Consider the following 17,846-nt stretch of genomic DNA (forward strand, 5'->3'; position numbering starts at 1 on the left):
GAGCCCTCTGGCACTGCACTAAGCTGTGCCTGCTCCCACGGAAGCAAGATGGGCAGCAGCATCAGCTGTCTCTTTTTCATCTCTCCACCATGTGCCCCAGATGGACATGTCCTCCAAGCAACGAGGCCATGTGGTTGGAGTCAGGTGGTTTATTAGTGTAATGAGCAGGGGTGCAGCAGGGGTTCCCAGAGCACTCTCTCCACCTTGCTGCACCCCACTAGGGCTTGGACGCCCTGACAATATGCTGGTGGTACCAAGGAAGCTGCTTCCTACCTACAGTCTACGGGTCCAGCCCGGGATCTGCCTTTGGTCCAGGGAGGAGAGCTAGAGTGAGCTGGGGTCCAGGCTGGGCTCTGCAGGCCGGGAGCTGGAGTAGGCAGTGGCCGTCGGCACTGGGCGGTACTTCTCAATCACCTCCCGCAGCCCCTTGGAGAAGTGGAGATCAGCTCCCACTGTGAGGAATCCCTGCAGAGGGAAAAGGGTCAGTTCAAGGCTGGAGATGACAATGCCCTTCCCAGCAGGACATGGAGGCACAGGCTGTCCCATCCCACCACCTACCGCGTGATTGGTGACCACCTCCCTGGTGAAGTCCATGCCTTCGGGCAGTGGGATCTGCACCCCCTTCTTTGTCCTCTCTGCAGAGAGGGAGAGCTGGGATGAGGCTGAGCCCTCCTATGCCCCTGTCTACACTCCCAGTTATGTGGGAGCAGTGATGCCTACCGTTAATGATGGGCATGATGGTCAGCTGCAGCAGGGTCTTCAGTGGGGCCTGCAGTGAGAACAGCTGCAGGAGAAGACCTGGGGTCAGTGTAGTGACAGAGCTGCCAGCCAGGGCAGGGAGGGCTGTAAGTGGGGATCCTGAATAGACAGCCTCTCCCTAGCCCATCCTATGCTGTGCCTGGGTGTAAAGATTCCCAGGCCATCACCATGCTCTCACCGCAAGTGACTCCAGCGCTGACTGCTTGGAAAAGATGCGAAACCTGGACAGAAGGAAGCAGTTGTGAGTAAGGGATGGAGGGGACTCTCCCCATGCCCCCACAGGACCCCAGCCATACCGTCGTAGGTCCAGCTGCACACGCAGCGCCTTCCCTTGCAGAAACACCTTGGCACTCAGCTTGGTTTCCTGGGGAGGGAGAGGGCTGACTCAAAGCAGGCAGAGGACGACCAGACCAGCACAACCCACAGGTCCCGTGTCCCTCTGCTCAGTGACACCAGGGCCTTACAACAAAGGAGGTGGGACACTGCTCCTGTATACACTGGGGTGACTGTGCAAGGAGCCCCAGCACCCCGCTCACCATGGCCATGCTGGAGAGCTGGACAGGTGGGCGGTCTGGGGGCACCAGTGAGATGTTCAGGAAAGCAGAAACAGAGACTGAGGTCCCCGAGGGTTTGATGATGCAGCGAGGGGGAGCAGAGACCTGTAGCACGAGCCGCAGCGGAGCATCCACAGAAGGGCTCTAGGGAAGACAGGTGAGCTAGAGACTTGGAGCAGAGCAGGGCAGGGCTGTGCTCTGCCCTGGGGCTCTGCCATGCCTTCCACCCTATCTGGGGGCTCCTTACCAGCATGAAGATGGTCCCAAAGAATGTGGCTCTCAGCAAAACCTCCAGGTCCTTGGGTATCTGTGGAGAGCACAAACCACCAGAGGGGAAGGGAGCTGCTGCTGCTGCAGCTCCCAGCAAAGCTGCTCCCTAAATGGCACCTCCTTTGCTCTGTGACACAGCCCACCTCTCCCTCCTGCTTGCACACAGTCCAAGTGTCTGGTGCCCCTTACCTTCTCCCCCTGGAGCTCTATGGTCAGCACTCCTGCCTGGAAGTATGACTGCATGGCTGAATCGAAGAAGTATTCAGAGAAGGCAACATAAACCATGCGTTCAGTCTCCTTGATCACCGGCTCCACCGCGTGGTTCTCCAGCTCCTGGTCCTCTCTTACCCGGGGGAAGAACATACCCTGGACCAAGAGCAGGAAAGGTTCCTACGGCCACGGGACAGCCCACCTCACCTGCTCCATGGAGCCCAACATGCCTGCTGGTACAGCCTATCCCCCGAGGATGGGGAAGGACCAGCAAGGCAGGTCCCAGTGTTCACCTTGAAGTCGAGGTCAAGGGTGTCAGTGGAGATGGATGGATCCCGTAGGAGGGAGTAGTCAATCCCAATATGCTCATCCACGTAGTTCCTCACTGCCAGGGAAGATGTGCTGGTGTCACTTACCCTGGAGCTGCCTGGCAGCCTGATGCCCAGCCCCGTCTTCCCCATAGTGAATGGGATCCAGTTCCTTTCCCAGGGCAACACACACCAGGCACTGTGTCCAGCAAAGAGTTCAGCAGCACCAGACTGGCATGCTCCAGGGATGGGCAGATCTGCAAGGCAAGAAGCCAGGCTGAGGGGAACTGGATGAGGAGCTGCAGAGGCAGGACAAGGCCCAGCAGATGGGCGGGATACAACTCTGCCCTCTCCCACACACAGAGGGCCAAGCCCTAACATCCCACAGCCCCTCTCCTCTATGCTCGGCTGTACCTGCTGGCTGAGGAGGAAGCGCATCCCCGTGACAATGAAGGTGCTCAGGAACTCATAGACCTTCCTGGAGGACACAAGAGTGGCTCTGTACCCATTCCAGCACACAGCTGGGCTGAGGAAGCACTGAGGGTGTGGGAAGAGGGTCAGGGAGCCAGACACAGGTAGAGGAATCAGGTGTACCTAAGTGTTCCAGAGAAGCCAGCATGCATTCTGGCTATGGAGGCGTTGCAGGTCACATTGGAGATCTTGAGGCGCCCAGCCTCGTCCTTGGCCAACTGCAGCACTGTGTAGATGTGGACACCATCCGCAGAGGCATTGATGGACCCAATGTCATAGCTGGAAGCCAGGAAAGCAGATGAGAGGAGCACACAGCTCCTGCCAGCTGCAGGACTGCAAGGCACTTGTGGCACCCAGCAAGCACAGCTATGGGGTGGGCTAGCACCCAGAGCAGCAGGAAGGGGAGGCAGCTCACAAGAACCAGTAGAGCAGCTGCCTGCGGAAGCGTAGGCTAATGGAAGCATTGTTGATGTTGAAGACAAGGTGCTGCTGGGGCTGGAAGTTCAGGTCTGAAAAGGCCAGCTGCAGGTCTGTAACCTTGACCCTGCAGAGGGAACAGGGGTGGTTAGACGGACAGATGGACATGGGAAGCCGTGGGCAGCAGGCAGCACTCACTGGCTGATGTTGTACTGGAACTGCCCCTCATTCCCATGCAGGTCCGATACCGTGATGTTGTGCAGCTCCTGCTCCACAAAGCGCAGCCCCTCCTGCTTCACTGCACAGAAAAACGAGGCTGGGCTGGGACGTGCCCTCCCGGCAGCATCGCCCCTGACAGCCCCCACTCCTCCCCGGCCGCCCCACGGTGGAGCAGTGAAGGCAGAGCCCTACACAAGCACCCAGGAGGGTGCCCAACGTCCCTCTTTCCCAAACTCTGAGATCCTGGCCAGCCCCTTACCCAGGTCCAGCCCCTTGGAAGTAATCCGGATCTTACAGCCAGGAGGGCTGTGCGAGGCTGTGACCAACGAGGGCAGAAGGAGGAGAAGGAGGCAGCTGCCGGCAGCCATCTCACACCTGGGGAGGCAGAGAGCAGGGTCAGCACGGACTGGTCTGGGGACGCGCAAGGGTGTCAGCACAGAGAGGCCCGGGGACACCATCCCGGGAAGGGAAGCAGCTGCTTTCCAACCTGCACAGGGCAGAGGATAGCTCCAAGGAACACTCCACGGCTCCACTGTTCTCCCTGAAATCCCGCAGTGCTGCCCAGGTCTCCTTTGCCCGAAATCTCTGGACCAGCAGCCCATGAGGGACACGGCCCCCACCCAGGGTACTGTGCACAAGCCCCAGCACTGGCCCTGTGGAGCCCGGGGGTCTCACATCTGGGAACACCCACTGCAGCACTCCCCCCGCCCGGAACACACCCCGCTCCCCAAACCGCAGGGACAGGCGCCAGCCCCGTGCGTGCTGCTGCTGCAGCGGGGAGCCCCAGCACTTCGCAGAGGAGCGAACCCTCGCCCGTGGGGCCGTCCCGCAACCCTCACAGCTCCCCCCGGGATGTGCCGCATGCCCCGAGGCTGGTTTGAGACGGGAGCTGGAGCCTGTCCATCCCGCAGCAACAGGCAGAGCTCCGTGCGAGGCTGTGGGATGAGACGGGGCTCCCCCACACCTTCCTTCAGTTCTCTGAAGGGAGAGGATGGAGGACACCCTCCCCGGGACTATGGGATGGGACAGGGCTCCCCCACAGCGTTTTCCTTCACTTCTATGAAGGGAGAGGATGGAGGATCCCCTTCCCCGGGGCCCGGAGGCACCGTCGTGCCCAGAGGCTGGAGGGCTCCCCCACACAATGCCGGCTCAGTTCGGGTACTTACAGCGAGGCTTGTCCTCGGCTCCCAGCGTGGGGAAGCTGAATCACGTGAAGGCAGGAGGGAGGGAGAGCACCACCAGCTCCAAGACTTTCTTTTGAGTTGGCTGAGGTTTCCCTGCCTTTATATAGTCCCCAGCTGCCACTCCTTGCGGGCTCACAGCTGGGAGGAGACAGCGGGACGGATGGACGGGGAGGATGCAGGTCTGTGTCCCGCCGAGCCCGGCTGGCTGCCAGCACCGGCACAGACAGCGGCTCGCCTGGCCACCCCAGCTCCCGGCTGGACACGAAGCCTTCCTCCCCCTGAAAACACCGCTCCCCGCATCCTGCACACACAGCCACGGCCGTGGATCTCTCTGGCACCCGCCGTGCGAGGGGCACACATGTGCAAACGGCGTCCAGGAGAGCCTGGGGTGTTGGGGACGCCAAATCTGTGTTATGAAGCTTCTGCCAGTACTGAGCTATCCCAGATTCAGTGCAGAATTCGCGGTCCCAGGCCGGGGGTGCTGCTGGGGGCTGGTTCATGCCCACCTGTAACATGAACTAAGCAGAGAAGCTGCCGAGGCTGTGACCCCTCATGATTGCCCCCACAGGCTCTGCCCCGATTCTAAGTCAGGCAGCACTGGCGCCGCAGGACGTGCCTCTGGATGGCCTTGCCCCGTGCAGCTGCTTGACTGGCTCCGGCGTTGCAGCACCGAAATGGGCATTGCCGGAGTGTCCCCATGCCGCCATCCTGCTCCCGTCACGGGAAAGATGGGCAGCTCCTCACCCCGGGGCCCCCTCTCGAAAATCCTGCCTGGCTGAGCCATGCCGAGGGTCTGCCCCTGCCCTCACCACCCCCTCGGCCACCTGAGCTGACTCGCTCCAAGGCAGGAGTTTCATTGTCCCTTCTCAGAGTCCCCTCTGCCCTCAGGGGTCGGTCTGAGCCGGCCCTTTGTGCCCCGGGCGGTTATCGGTGCTCTGGGCAGCGGAGCCGGGCTGCTGGAAGCCCAAAACGGGAGCCTCAGTGCTTACACAGCACTTACCCCTCCAGAACTGCTGCGCCAGCGTTAACTCATTAAACTGACCCTGGTGCCCCCGGAGCAGAGGGCAGGACTCCGGGAGATGGGAAACCCCTTGGAAAGCTGGGCAGCGGGGATATCCCAGAAAAAAAGCGCAGGACAGGCCCCGCGGTTTCCCCATCCCGTCTTCACCGGGGCCATGGGCCAGCACCGGCCATCGGCTGCCCAGGGAGGTGGGGCCGAGGCAGGATGAGTGCTCTGCTAGGTGGATGCGGCAGAAGCTCCGCCGGCTGCGAGGGGGTCCTGCGGCCCCCAGGGACCCCCCAGTAACAGCCGTGTCATCCTCCAGCTCACGCCGTGCAGCAGCAGTCACGGGCCGCGGGCAAGGGAGCGACCCCAATGACCACCGGGCTGTGGCCTGCGCTGCACCGCGTCCCTCACTGTCAGCGCCTGCCGCCTGGCACCGGGAACCGAGGGCCAGGGAATAGCCACGGCAATAGCGTGGTGAAGGACGTGTCATAAGCCCGAGAGACCGCCGGGACAGGCAGTGGCTGCCAGGGCCGGCCCGGGCTAAAGCGCAGCAGGAGCAACCGCTGTGCCCGGCGGGCGGCGGAAGCCCCGCGCCCGCACATCAATGCAGCCCCCCCGTCCCGGCCACCACCCCACCCCGGCGCCGCCGCTCTTCAAAGGCCCTTTGGTGGCGACCGCTGCGGCCGCGCCCTGTCAGTGCCGGGAACCGCCCGCGGCGGGTGAGAGGGCGGGGCCGCTCCGCACTAAGCGGCTCCGCGACAGCGCGGGCGGGACCGCGACCGCTCCGCACCCACGGCGGGGCGGTGCCCGCCACAAAGATGGCGCCGGGTGGGTGGGATGACCGCGCAGCCTTTGCGCATGCGCCACGTAATCTCCCAAGCGCGGGCTCTGCCTCGCGCAAGCGCTCCACACCCGCGGCCCCGGCGCAAGATGGCGGCGGCGGGGCGGGTGAGGCGGAGGTGGGGCGGCGGCGGTGGTGGCGGACGCAGCTGTGCCCGGTGCCTGCAGCCCCTGGCCTCACGCCCAGGTAAGCGGCGCAACTGCGTGGCCGCGGGTCGCTGTGCAGGAGGAGGCGGCGGGGGCGGGCAGCGGCGGCGGACGGGCGGCGGAGGGGAGGCGACGCAGGCCCGCGGCCGCCATCTTAGAGCGCGGCCGGCACGGCCGCCGCTCCCGCCGCCGCGCCCCCGCTGTGCCCCCGCCGCGCCTGCGCGTCCCGCGGCCCCTCCCCGCGGCGCCGTAACGGGCTCCTGTCTCCGCAGCCGCCCCCGCGGGCCAGGCGCGGGACGCCCCGCTATGAGGATGCGGCCCCGGCGCGCCAGCGGCGAGCACGGAGCGACGGCCACGCGTCCTGCCAGGCAGCCCGCCACCGTAAGTACCCGCCCGGCCGGCCGCCGCCCCGCTTAGGCCGCGCCCCCGGACCGCTCCCGGCCGGACTGCAGAGTTGTCGCCGCCGTCGCCTTCTCTCCACACCCGCTGGGCGCCTGTGGCCGCCCGACGGCCCCGGCCCGCCGCGCCGAGGAGCTCCGTGCCGTCTTCGCCACCGGCAGGGCAGCCCCAGGAGGTTCCCGGCCGCTTCCCCGCGCAGATACGGTGCCCCGGTCCCCAGTGCCCGCGCTGCCCCGGAACGCTGCGCTGCTCAGCTCCGGGCCCGCTGGCCGGCGCTCGGGAAGGGGATGGGTATCGATGAGGGAGGCGGTGGCATGGCTCCCAGCCCTGGAGCAGCCGTGGTTCTGGGATGAGGGAAAACCGCGGGGCTGTCCCGGGGGGCTGTCGCTGATCTCCTTTGTCTGCATTTGCTGTTGTCTTGTACAAAATTCTGCCTCGGTGAAATGGAAACAAATACCGGTCCTGTTTGCTGTACTTCTTTACTCTGTGTCTCCTTACCCCTCGCTGTGGTCTCTGGTTGTGCTGCTGCTCTAGGTTGTAAGCTCTCTGGGCAGGGACAGCGTTGTACCGTGTTTGTGAAGCACTGTATATGCATTGCCATGGTGTATAAAAAACATGCCGTAATCACCATAAAATGCTTCCTCTGGATCCCTGTCACTGTCTAAGTCCCAGTGTAGTTACATAAAAGTAGAGTGGCTTCTGCCAGGATTCCTGTTAGTTTGGCTGTTTCCTTTTCCCAGACCTTAAGGGTACTTGGATTTAATACTTGTTAACACTGATCAAGTGATAAAGCTTCTTGGCTACTTCCACCATTCCAGTTTATCCATAAATGGAGGAGGCAGAGCCAGTGACCCTATTTGACAGCTCTTTTGAGCAATGGGTGGTGAAAAACACTGGCAGGTCACTGGAGCTGGCACGTGCCATCCAAGCTGGCCAGGGCTCCGTGCCCAGTGCTGTCTGTGAATCCTGACATACATCACTTCGGAAGCTCTGGTTACCCCAGTACACACCAGTTCACTCCAGCGTGTGCTCTGTGTAACGTGCAGGACACAGCAGCAGCTGCATGTGCAAGTGTAGCTTTAGTTTGAAGAGGAGGACTAAACTTCTACAGAGGTTCCCTGCACTCCTGCCTTGCAGGCCTGTGGTCTTTGGGGTCCCTGCACTCACGGGCTGACAGGAGCCTGAGCTGCTGGTGCTGGCCCAGCTCACCTTGGCACTTTTGTGAAGTGACTGTAAGGACGCAGTGGGGTTGGAGTTCAGGAGGGAGTGTGAGATTGCACAACACTCACTGCTGAGGCCGTTAAAGGTCCCCAATTGTGCCCTGCGCTCTGCAGCAGGCATGAGGTGTGACCTGCTTGCTCTGGAGCCGAGACCCAAATTCCAGGTGTACACCATGTCCTACACCTTCCCTTGTGTACCCTGCCTGGAAGGATGGAAACATCTTCCTAGGGGCTGAGGGAGTTTAGTTCCTCAGTGCTGATCTCAGCCAATGCTGTGGGCAGTTGAGCTACTGCCCACTCGCTCTTGACCACTGTTTGCTCCTGCCAGTCTGTTCTGCTGCAATAGCTACTGGCCTTTATGCACAGGAATGGCAGCAAAGGCTTCAAATCCAAGTGACTTAGCCCAAAAAAAGTCCAGAGTTTTTATTGAAGAGCTCCTGTACATGGCTGCTGCTGCCAGGTACTGTGCTACTCAGGTGAGGAGTACACTATGCACAGCATTGTGCTGCTGCTGCTGCTGCCTTGACTGTGCTGGTGTGTGCTGTCGGATGTCTCCAAAGCCTGAATAGAGTTAACTGTCTAAGGTAGCTGGGAATTATGTAAAATGCCTTGTTTCCCCCCAGTTCATTGCCAATGTGTTTCGGGCTGCCAAAGAAGAGAAATCTGTGGCGCTGTTTCAGAAACTTCCCCAGGGGAAGAGTGGTGACTAAGAGAGGAAAAGCCTGGCTGTTTCTCTCCAGCTGGCAACATTAAATTATGATTAAGAGGAGCTTTATTGTTCCAACAGACCTTCTTTTGCATAACTGTTGTTATGCAGATGAAAAAGCAGCAAGGGCCAAAACAGCTGGCTGAGGCCCTGCTTGTGGAACTAGGACTAGGACTAGGACATGTCAGCCTGGGACATGCAGAGGGTAATAATTCGGGAGCTCCTGACTCCCAGCCTGTGGTTTTCTGAACCACAGAAGTTGTTAGTGAACCTTCAGGGCTATTTTATATAGCAGAGGGCTTTTTTTAATTAAAGCCTTTAGTTGAAATGATGTGTAGTTATGTGTGTGTGAGTTGATTTAAACTGTCTCTGAGGATAACAGATCAAACCTGGCTGGTGGTGTTGGTGTGGCAGAAGGTGGCACATAATCACAGAGGAGCGTATGTTATTTTTTACAATCTGATGCTTCACTCTTTGGAGACATCTAGCTGAAAAGGGAATATTTTGAATGCCGGCCTGAAGAACACCCTGGCTAACCTCTTTTAACACTGAGAATTCCTCATAGCTAGTTGTGTCCAGGATAACGGTTGTTTTTCAGGGCTGAAGTGCTGTTTGTGTGTACTGGTTCAATCCCTGTTTTATTATCAGAATGAACTTGTATTGCTACACCTGAGTGTGCCAAGCAGATCTGGGACCTTTCCTGCTGTAACACTGGATATGACTCTGTTTTTTCTAGTGTGGTTGCTGAGAAATGGCCAATGAGAATCACAGAAGCCCTGCGGAGGAAGCGTCTCTCATGAGTCACTCACCTGGCACCTCCAACCAGAACCAGCCCAGCTCCCCCAAACCCATGCGCCTGGTACAGGACCTGCCAGGTACAGCTCTGCCTTTAGGAATTATGCAGGGCCCTGGGAGTGGGGAGGGGGGTGAAGCAAGGCTGCCAGAGGAGGCTGGGAGTGATGTGTGTTTCAGAGTGTGCTGTGACAGTGCTGGGCACCTGCAGGGCAGGTCTGTCGTGCAGGATGCTCCTCTCCTGACTCTCACTGTCCTCTCAGATGAGCTGGTGCAGGCTGGCTGGGAGAAGTGCTGGAGCAAGCGGGAGAACCGCCCGTACTACTTCAACCGCTTCACGAACCAGTCTCTGTGGGAAATGCCTGTGCTGGGACAGCACGATGTCATAGTAAGTGCTCACTCACCTCAGTGGGGGCTGTGCTAGTGCTGGGGTGTTCATGGTCTGTGGACCTCAGATTACAGGTGTGGAAGGGCCTTCAGAACTCCTTGCTCGGTCCATTGGCATGATTCTGGGGAAGTATTCTTCTGTCGGGTGATGTTGTTCCAGGAGTTATGCACTGCTGAAAGAACAGTCAGTGTGGGTGATTTTTAATGAGGTTTTTTATTAAGGTCTTTAAAAAAAAAAAACATACAGACATCTAGAAGAGTGTCTTTCAGCTTTGGGCAGGTATGACTAGTGGTGTCCTTGTTTGCATCCATGTGGGAGCTGGGAGCAGTGCAACGGGATGCTGCAGTGGCAGTGGGTGAGCTTGACGCATGCTGCTGTTTGGACTCTCATAGTCAGACCCTCTGGGACTGAACGCGGCTCCAATGCCACTGGAAGGTGGGGTGGCAGATGCTTCTGTGGAGAACAAGCAGAGAAAGAGGAGGTTCTCGGAGGAGGTTCCACCAAGTGGCAACAGTGTGAAGAAGCCCAAGGTGGGTGTGATGGTCCAAAACAAATGTGCAGCCTGAAACCGGGAGGGGGGGGCTGGAGAGCTCACAAGGTTCTCCCACATGGTATTCTGGTGTGGGACTGTTTGGTTCACTGGGCTGCTTCTCCTTTACCTGTCTCTCTGGTGCAGTAATTCATCTTTCACACACACAGGTGGATGTCCCAGGGAACCCAGCTGCTCAGCCAGTTCCCAGCTCTCCCAGTATTCCAGGAACCTCTGTTTTGAAGGCATGGTGTGTTTCACCTGAAGACAAACAGCAGGCAGCTCTTCTACGACCAACTGAGTGAGTTGTCTCCATTTGTCTTCTGTTCCTTTCTCAGTGAAGTGTTTGAGACACGCAGGTTTCCAGATATCTTCGAGAAACCTGAGGGATAAATCATTGCCAGGAGTCTTGATAGTTTGGTTTCCTGGCTTCTGAAACAGCCCAAGGAAGCGTCTTTAAAAGATACAATATTTGATAATTAGCCAATGATCTGCGTGATGACATTTGTTTCTTGCACAGAGTATACTGGGACCTGGATATTCAGACAAATGCTGTGATTAAGCAGAGGGCACCATCAGAAGTTCTTTCTCCACACCCTGAGGTGGAGCTGCTCCGGTCCCAGCTCATTCTCAAGCTGCGGCAGCATTACCGTGAGCTCTGCCAGCAGCGAGAAGGTGAGTTTCTGTTGGGTTCCTTTGATTTCCTTCTCAGTTCTGCAGTGATTTGCCTTTTGTTTCATGCCTGTCTAGTCCCTGTGTTCTCGTTTTGTGATGATCATACTCTGTGACATTGTTGGTTAATTGATTAGGCAGAACTTTGTGTGATGATCCTTATCAGAGCTACTGGGCATTTCTGTATTGTATTGATTAGACCTTTCTGTGCATCTGTGCATCTCCAGGGATTGACCCCCCACGGGAGTCATTTAATCGCTGGATGTTGGAGAGGAAAGTGGTTGATAAAGGGACAGATCCTCTTTTACCGAGTGACTGCGAGCCAGTAGTGTCTCCTTCCATGTTCAGAGAGATCATGAATGACATTCCCATCAGGTACCGTTCACAGACAGCGCCTTGTTGGGATGGTTCTGGGTTGGTCTGATCTGGTGATTTACCTGCCATGGTTCTACTGCGGTACTTCCCTTTGACTAATAAAGTGTTTGGATGCTGGTGGAGGAAAGCTGGGGAACTGAACCTGGCTTTCATGCCTTTGTGAGACTCATGCATATGAATTTAACTTACCTCAGGTTATCCAGAATTAAGTTCCGGGAGGAAGCCAAGAGGCTGCTCTTCAAGTATGCTGAGGCTGCGAAACGACTGATTGAATCCAGGTGGGAGCTCTTCTTGCAGTGCTGTCACGTTCAGAAAAGGATAGAGGGACTTCTCATCCTGCCTTACCCAGCACTGGTCATAATGTTATTGAGGAAAAGCAAGGTTATGAACATGCAGAAGAAAAACAGTAGTGCTGGAGCCATGTTTTGATAGTGATAGTTACTGTAAAATGTAATCTTGGGGAGCTGAATGTGTGTGGAGACAATGAAGTACTAGGTGTAGAGTGTCTTCTGTTATCCCCGAGATAAAATCGTGAGTGCTTGGGCACTCACTGCTGTTACAGAGCAACAAGCTTAGAGTGGCATTTTGTATACAAGGTATACAAGGGTTTTTCTGACCAGTTCTGCCACAGGAGACAGAACTGAGGAAGATAGTGGGGGAGAACCTTGTGGGGGAAAGGAAAATCTTGTAAACAGGGTGGTTTTCTCAGTCACAAGCTCCTAGCAATACTTGAAAATTAGAGACAATATCAAAATGGACCACTGCCATGACAAATAAAGGCTTTGTGGGCCTCTCCTGTTGCAGAGAGGACAGCAGCCAGCTACACCAAGTTTTGGAGTGAGTATGGCAGTCTGCAGTCATACAAACATCCGGAAGGCCTGTCCAGAGAACTGGAGGGGAGTGACAGGGATGGCCCTTGAGGAAGTGTCAGTGTCCACATTCCCCACTGATAGAAAACTTTGGAGGGGGGTGGAATAACTTGCTGTGCAGCCGTGAGTTAAATTTTGCCTCTGTTTTTGCAGGAGTGCTTCCCCAGACAGCAGGAAGGTGGTGAAGTGGAATGTGGAGGACACCTTCAGCTGGCTGCGACGGGACCATTCTGCCTCCAAGGAGGACTACATGGTCAGTGTACCACTGATGTGTGGCTGGGCACAGGGAGCTGGCCATTGCCTCCCCTCACTCTGTACCACGGGAGAGCAGCCGGGAGACACTGAAGACCCCTGGAGAGCCAGTGTTGGCCATGTGAGAGACTCTGGTTCTCTGTTTCCACAGGACCGCCTGGAGCACTTGCGCAAACAGTGTGGGCCCCATGTGTCTGCTGCAGCCAAGGACTCTGTTGAAGGCATCTGCAGTAAAATTTACTACATATCCCTGGAATACGTCAAGCGCATCCGGGAGAAGCATCTTGCCATACTCAAAGAGAACAATATCTCTGGTATGCAGCCAGCTTTGAAGAGCTGTAGAGCTGCAGCACTGCAGTTAAATGCCCCATGGTCTGGCCTGTTCCTGTTTAGAGAGTGTTACCTGTTCGGAAGGCAGCTCTGTCTCCAAAAGCCAGAAAGTCTGTGTTTCAAAGTAAGAAACAGCCAGCATAGGCCTCAGCTTTCAGTCAGTGTCTGTGCAGTGACAGACCGTCTTCCATCAGGTGCTGTGACCAGCTGTAACATCAGATACTGTAAATACGTGATTTGCCAGGATGAAGTAGTTTGTTAGGAGCAGGTCACACTGAGCAGAGCATTAGTTCCATTTCACTGGACCGTGCTTTCTTGCTCTGCTGCTTCATGAATTCCTGGGGACAGCTGACACCCCCTTAGTAATGCGGCGTGTTCTCCTTTTATTCTCATTTGCCACATTTCTCATGTTCTGAGCACCTTTCTGCACCCTCCCTGCCTCACAGCTTGTCACTGTGCACCCTTTCTTGGCAGAGTTCGTGTTCCTTGATCTTTTCTCTGTTCTTTCTTCCATTCACGTCTGTACATCTGCCTCTGGTCAGCTCTTCCTTTTTCCATGGGGTCTGCTCCTTTCATTACCACTGTCTGCAGTCCTTTTCCCTTTTGGGTCCTGGCTCTCCTCAGGCTCCGTTCAGGTCCCACCTGTCTGCCTTTCGCCATTGTTTTTGATGCTTGTCTTTCAACTCTAAGTCAGAGATTCTTTCCAGCTGATCTGTGAGCTCTCCCTGAATTTGAGGCATTGGATAACCACAAGGTGCTGGGAGATTCCTTTGCCTCCTGCGTTTGACAGCCTGTGAATTTTTATTGTACTTCGGATGAGTTTGGGGCAAACTGCAATAAGAAACAGTAGCAGCAAAACGAGTGTTTTGCGTGTTTGGTACAGGCCTCAGGGTGTTGGGGGGGCTGTATGCTGCCTGCAGTTGTGGTGGGTTAGAGGTAGAGAAGTGCTTTCAAGTGGGCTCTCTCTGTGCTCTGGCAACGGAAGACTGAATTAATTTGAGGAATCGGCTTTGAACCTAGGTAGCTGCTTACGAAATCTGTGAGGGACCACCATGGTGGTTTTTTTGGAGGACCACCCTGCTCTTCAGCTCTATTTGGTTTTCTGTGTCTTTCGAGGTGGACTGAAGATTGGTCCTGAATACCCTTGGCTTCTCACAGGCTGCCTTTCTATTCATTCTGCACAGCTGAGGTAGAAGCTCCTGAGGTCCAGGACAGGCTGGTGTACTGCTACCCCGTGAGACTGGCCATCCCCTCCCCACCACTCCCCAGCGTGGAGATGCACATGGAGAACAACGTGGCGTGTGTGCGGTACAAGGGGGAGATGGTCAAAGTGAGCCGCAACTACTTCAGCAAGCTGGTAAGGGCTGGGTGTCAGCACCTTGGGGGCACTGCTGCCCCTCGGGGCAGGGTCATCTCCTGGGCAGGGCTGGGCAGAGGCTCCCTGCAGGGCTGTCACACACTGCCATGGCCGCGAGGACAGCTGCTCTCACCTTAGCTGGAGTCGGGCTCTGCTGGGAGTATTTCCCAGGTGTTGGTTGTGTGCTTTGAGTAAGTGTTGTGCTGCCAGAACATTGTACTCAAACCAAGGCAATCCTTGCTGAGACACACGTGCTGCTGCGGTGGTTCATTCATTTCTTGTTACTGACAAGCTGGTGGCTCATACGGTGACAGCAGATGTGCTGACAACTCCCTGCAGAGCCCACCTACTCCTCAGCCTCTCTCTCCCTATCACAATGTGCATGTATCACTGTAGCTTGGCTGTTCCTGATGTATTCAATGGCTGGGCTTTCTCTTCCAGTGGCTTCTCTATCGGTACAGCTGCATCGACGACTCGGGCTTTGAAAAGTTCCTGCCTAGGGTTTGGTGCCTTCTCCGTCGATACCAGGTACAGTCTCACCAGAACCATACATCAGAAAGCCTTGGCAGCACTGGGAACTTGTCTTTGCTCTAGGGAGGGGTCACAGCTTTGGGAACCTGGGGCAACACAGGGTTTAAACTGGGTCTGTAGTCTGCTCATGCTATGCTGAGGTAGGACTGTGGACTGGGGCGCAGTTGTGGTTTTGACTTGACACCTTGGTGTGGGTAAAGGTTTTTGTGAAGGAAACCTTCAGTAGCTCTTCACTCAGAGGGGCAACTGAAGGCTCACTTGGGTGCAAGAGAAAACTGATGGTTTTGTGGGGTCAGAGTTGGATAAAATCGCTAAAGAGCATTCTTGGGTACATGCAGGGACCTACACGAATTTGAGAAAGGACGAGGGGGCCCTGCATACCTAGAGGAGTGGGTGCATGGACATATGGCCCTGGGTCCGTGGTCAGTGAAGGGAGCAGCAGGAACAGCGAGTGCAGGCACGGCTCACCAGGGTTTGCTCTCCTCAGATGATGTTCGGTGTGGGGCTGTATGAGGGGACTGGTCTGCAAGGAGCACTTCCCGTGCACATCTTTGAAGCCCTCCACAAGCTCTTTGGAGTGAGTTTTGAATGCTTTGCCTCGCCCCTGAATTGCTATTTTAAACAGTACTGTTCAGCCTTCTTGGACACAGACGGGTATTTTGGATCCAGGGGGTGAGTATAACATTCTCTTGCTCTGTGTGGGTGTGGATGCGTGCCCGTGAGATGACTCAGGATGAGCTGATGGGGATCTTTGCCTCTTTCTCCAGCCCGTGCCTGGATTTCTTCCCTATAAGTGGCTCTTTTGAGGCAAATCCTCCGTTCTGTGAGGAGCTGATGGATGCCATGGTCTCTCACTTTGAGGTATGTTTGCTCACCATTGGGGCTGTTTGGGATGGAGCTGTGCTGTCCGTCCTCTGCTCCCCACAATCCTGCACTCTAAGGGCAGGGACAGAGTGACAGCTGGGCGCTGCTCTTGAAGCAGAAGCATTTCTTTTCTATAGGACTCATTAAACACGTCATTGCCCAGTCAGTGCTGAGATTGTTCCTTTTCTTCTTGCACTAGAAACTGCTGGAGAGCTCCAGCGAGCCGCTCTCCTTCATTGTCTTCATCCCTGAGTGGCGGGACCCCCCCACGCCAGCCTTGACGCGCATGGAGCAGAGCAAGTTCAAGCGACACCAGCTCATCCTTCCAGCCTTCGATCACGAGTACCGCAGCGGGTCCCAGCACGTCTGCAAAAAGTAGGCTTTGTTCTTGGATCCTTTGGGAACACGGCTCTGAAGCTATGTGACAGAAATATCCTCTCCCAAGCTGAAATCAGTGGGAAGCAGGGAGCAGGCAAGGACAAGCACAGCACATCATCACTCTGGGTGTTTAGGATGGGCAGACAGCATGGTGAATTCAACTTCTGTTTAATGACTGCTAACTTGAGCTTGTGAGAGGTGTGTGCCTTGGGCGCAAGTCCAGCTGGAACAGGTCGCACCTGTGGCATTGATTGGTGCCTCTGCCAGCCCTCAGGCCTGGTAGCTGTTTGTGTGGCAGCAGCTGGATGTCCCTGGGGGAGCAGAGGCAAGGGACAGTGGGGACTTGGTTCTCAGTGGGGCGGGCTGGCCTCTGCTGCTGAGGCAACAGATTTGAGCAACAGGTGCCTGAACACTGAAGTTCTTACCTGCTTAGGACTGATGCCTCACTGTGCTGAGTCCCCTCTGGAAGGATAGCAAGGTTCCAGCACATGCATGTACTGGTAGGGAGCAATGGGGCTCTGCAGCATGAGTGCTTCTTCCCTCTGGAAGCTCAGGAGCCTCTGCTGTATTCAGAACTGCCAGAGGCTGCACTGTGCCTCCTTTCTCAGAATAATGAGAGAAAGGAGGGGACAAATACTTGTCCTAGTGAAGGCAGGAAGATGAGGAGCAGGTGTCCAGGGCTTAGGGTGGGGGCCAGGGGAGGTGCTGATGCCTGTGCTCTTCCCTTGCAGGGAGGAGATGTACTACAAGGCTGTGCACAACACAGCCGTCCTCTTCCTGCAGAACAGCGCCGGTTTTGCCAAGTGGGAGCCCACGCCGGAGCGGCTGCAGGAGCTCGTTGCAGCCTACAAGCATTCGGGCCGGACCCTCAGCTCCTCGTCTTCCTCCTCCTCGTCCTCATCCTCCTCCTCCTCCTCTTCCACAGCGGACAAAGAGCGGGAGCTGGGCCGAGAGCAGAGCAGCAGCCGAGAGACTAATCCCAACTAAAGCAGAGGTGGAAGGCAGCAGGAGAGGTGCCGGCGGCCCCGGGGGAGGCTGGCCGGGGAAGCAGAGACTGCTGGCTGCGCAGCACCGGCCCGAGACTCCTGCACAGCAGCTCCACGGCACCTGCTCTCCTCTGCGAACTGCACGCCAGCCCCCAGGAGCCGGGAGCACCCGGCGGCCAGTGGGAGAGAAGGCTCAGCCGCAGCCCTCCCCAGGGGCGAGGGAGCCCAGCGTGGCACGGCAGGAGGAGCCGGCAGCTCCGCGACGCCGGAGCGCCGAGGGAAGGGACAGCCAGAGCTGGGACGCGCGCGCGGGCAGGACGGCGGAACAGATGGAAGGATGATGGCAAGCGCGAGTGCTGGGCGCTGAGCGCCGCGGCCGGAGGGGCCCCGGCAGGAGAGGGACGGGCAGAGCCCGGGGGCTCCTGCGGCCGGACTGGCCCCAGCACGGCTCCATGTCCATAGTGTAAATAGTTCTGTCTGTGGCACCCACGCTTCTTGTGGGGCTGCTCCCATCGCATCTGTGTTTCTTTCTCATGTGTGAGTCCTGTGTTCGCTGACACTGTGTCCCAGAGGGGAGGAGCAGAGGAGAAGAGTTTCTTTGGTGTGTAAAGACGTCTTTGCAGCTGTTTTGTAGTCATTGTGGTTTTTATGCGGAGCCTCCGGGCTTTATTTAACCTCCTTGGGTTTTGTTTTGTAAGGATTAATTTAACACCGCTAACCATTTTATTACTTTTATCAAGAAGAGCAAAGTCTATTTTTGATTTCTGTTTCCTAGTTCTTAGGAACATTAAAACCAGCATACAGCTCTGCTTG

The 17,846-nt window shown here is 56.8% G+C and overlaps 2 protein-coding genes across 4 annotated transcripts; one reads left to right on the top strand and one right to left on the bottom strand.

Moving 5' to 3' along the window:
• Positions 1 to 134: 134 nt before the first annotated feature.
• On the bottom strand, positions 135 to 4,528 carry PLTP (phospholipid transfer protein). The gene is made up of 16 exons (XM_014888979.2): positions 4,375 to 4,528; positions 3,468 to 3,583; positions 3,188 to 3,287; positions 2,988 to 3,116; positions 2,696 to 2,851; positions 2,516 to 2,579; positions 2,295 to 2,358; positions 2,087 to 2,178; positions 1,773 to 1,949; positions 1,561 to 1,620; positions 1,296 to 1,457; positions 1,056 to 1,123; positions 938 to 980; positions 721 to 784; positions 559 to 635; positions 135 to 465 (listed from the first exon to the last, which is right to left on the bottom strand). Exons 2-16 carry the CDS (start codon positions 3,574 to 3,576, stop codon positions 325 to 327), a joined length of 1,506 nt encoding a protein of 501 aa, XP_014744465.2. The 5' UTR covers positions 3,577 to 3,583; positions 4,375 to 4,528; the 3' UTR covers positions 135 to 324.
• Positions 4,529 to 6,294: 1,766 nt separating this feature from the next.
• On the top strand, positions 6,295 to 17,842 carry PCIF1 (phosphorylated CTD interacting factor 1). Of its 3 annotated transcripts, XM_014888976.2 has the most exons (17): positions 6,295 to 6,425; positions 6,658 to 6,766; positions 9,447 to 9,585; positions 9,766 to 9,890; positions 10,283 to 10,420; positions 10,590 to 10,720; positions 10,940 to 11,094; positions 11,319 to 11,466; positions 11,661 to 11,744; positions 12,489 to 12,588; positions 12,739 to 12,901; positions 14,102 to 14,274; positions 14,716 to 14,802; positions 15,293 to 15,477; positions 15,573 to 15,666; positions 15,869 to 16,044; positions 16,779 to 17,842. In XM_014888976.2, the coding sequence occupies exons 3-17, from the start codon at positions 9,462 to 9,464 to the stop codon at positions 17,032 to 17,034; spliced, it is 2,139 nt and encodes a 712-aa protein (XP_014744462.1). In that variant the 5' UTR covers positions 6,295 to 6,425; positions 6,658 to 6,766; positions 9,447 to 9,461; the 3' UTR covers positions 17,035 to 17,842. The 3 variants fall into 3 exon arrangements, with proteins under 3 accessions (XP_014744462.1, XP_088031042.1, XP_014744461.1); XM_088174916.1 differs by lacking the exon at positions 6,658 to 6,766 and having other exon boundaries at positions 6,347 to 6,425; XM_014888975.2 differs by lacking the exons at positions 6,295 to 6,425; positions 6,658 to 6,766 and having other exon boundaries at positions 9,330 to 9,585.
• The last annotated feature ends 4 nt before the right edge of the window (positions 17,843 to 17,846 follow it).

Source organism: Sturnus vulgaris, chromosome 17, assembly GCF_052056855.1.
Source record: "Sturnus vulgaris isolate bStuVul1 chromosome 17, bStuVul1.hap1, whole genome shotgun sequence".
Lineage (NCBI taxonomy): Eukaryota > Metazoa > Chordata > Aves > Passeriformes > Sturnidae > Sturnus > Sturnus vulgaris.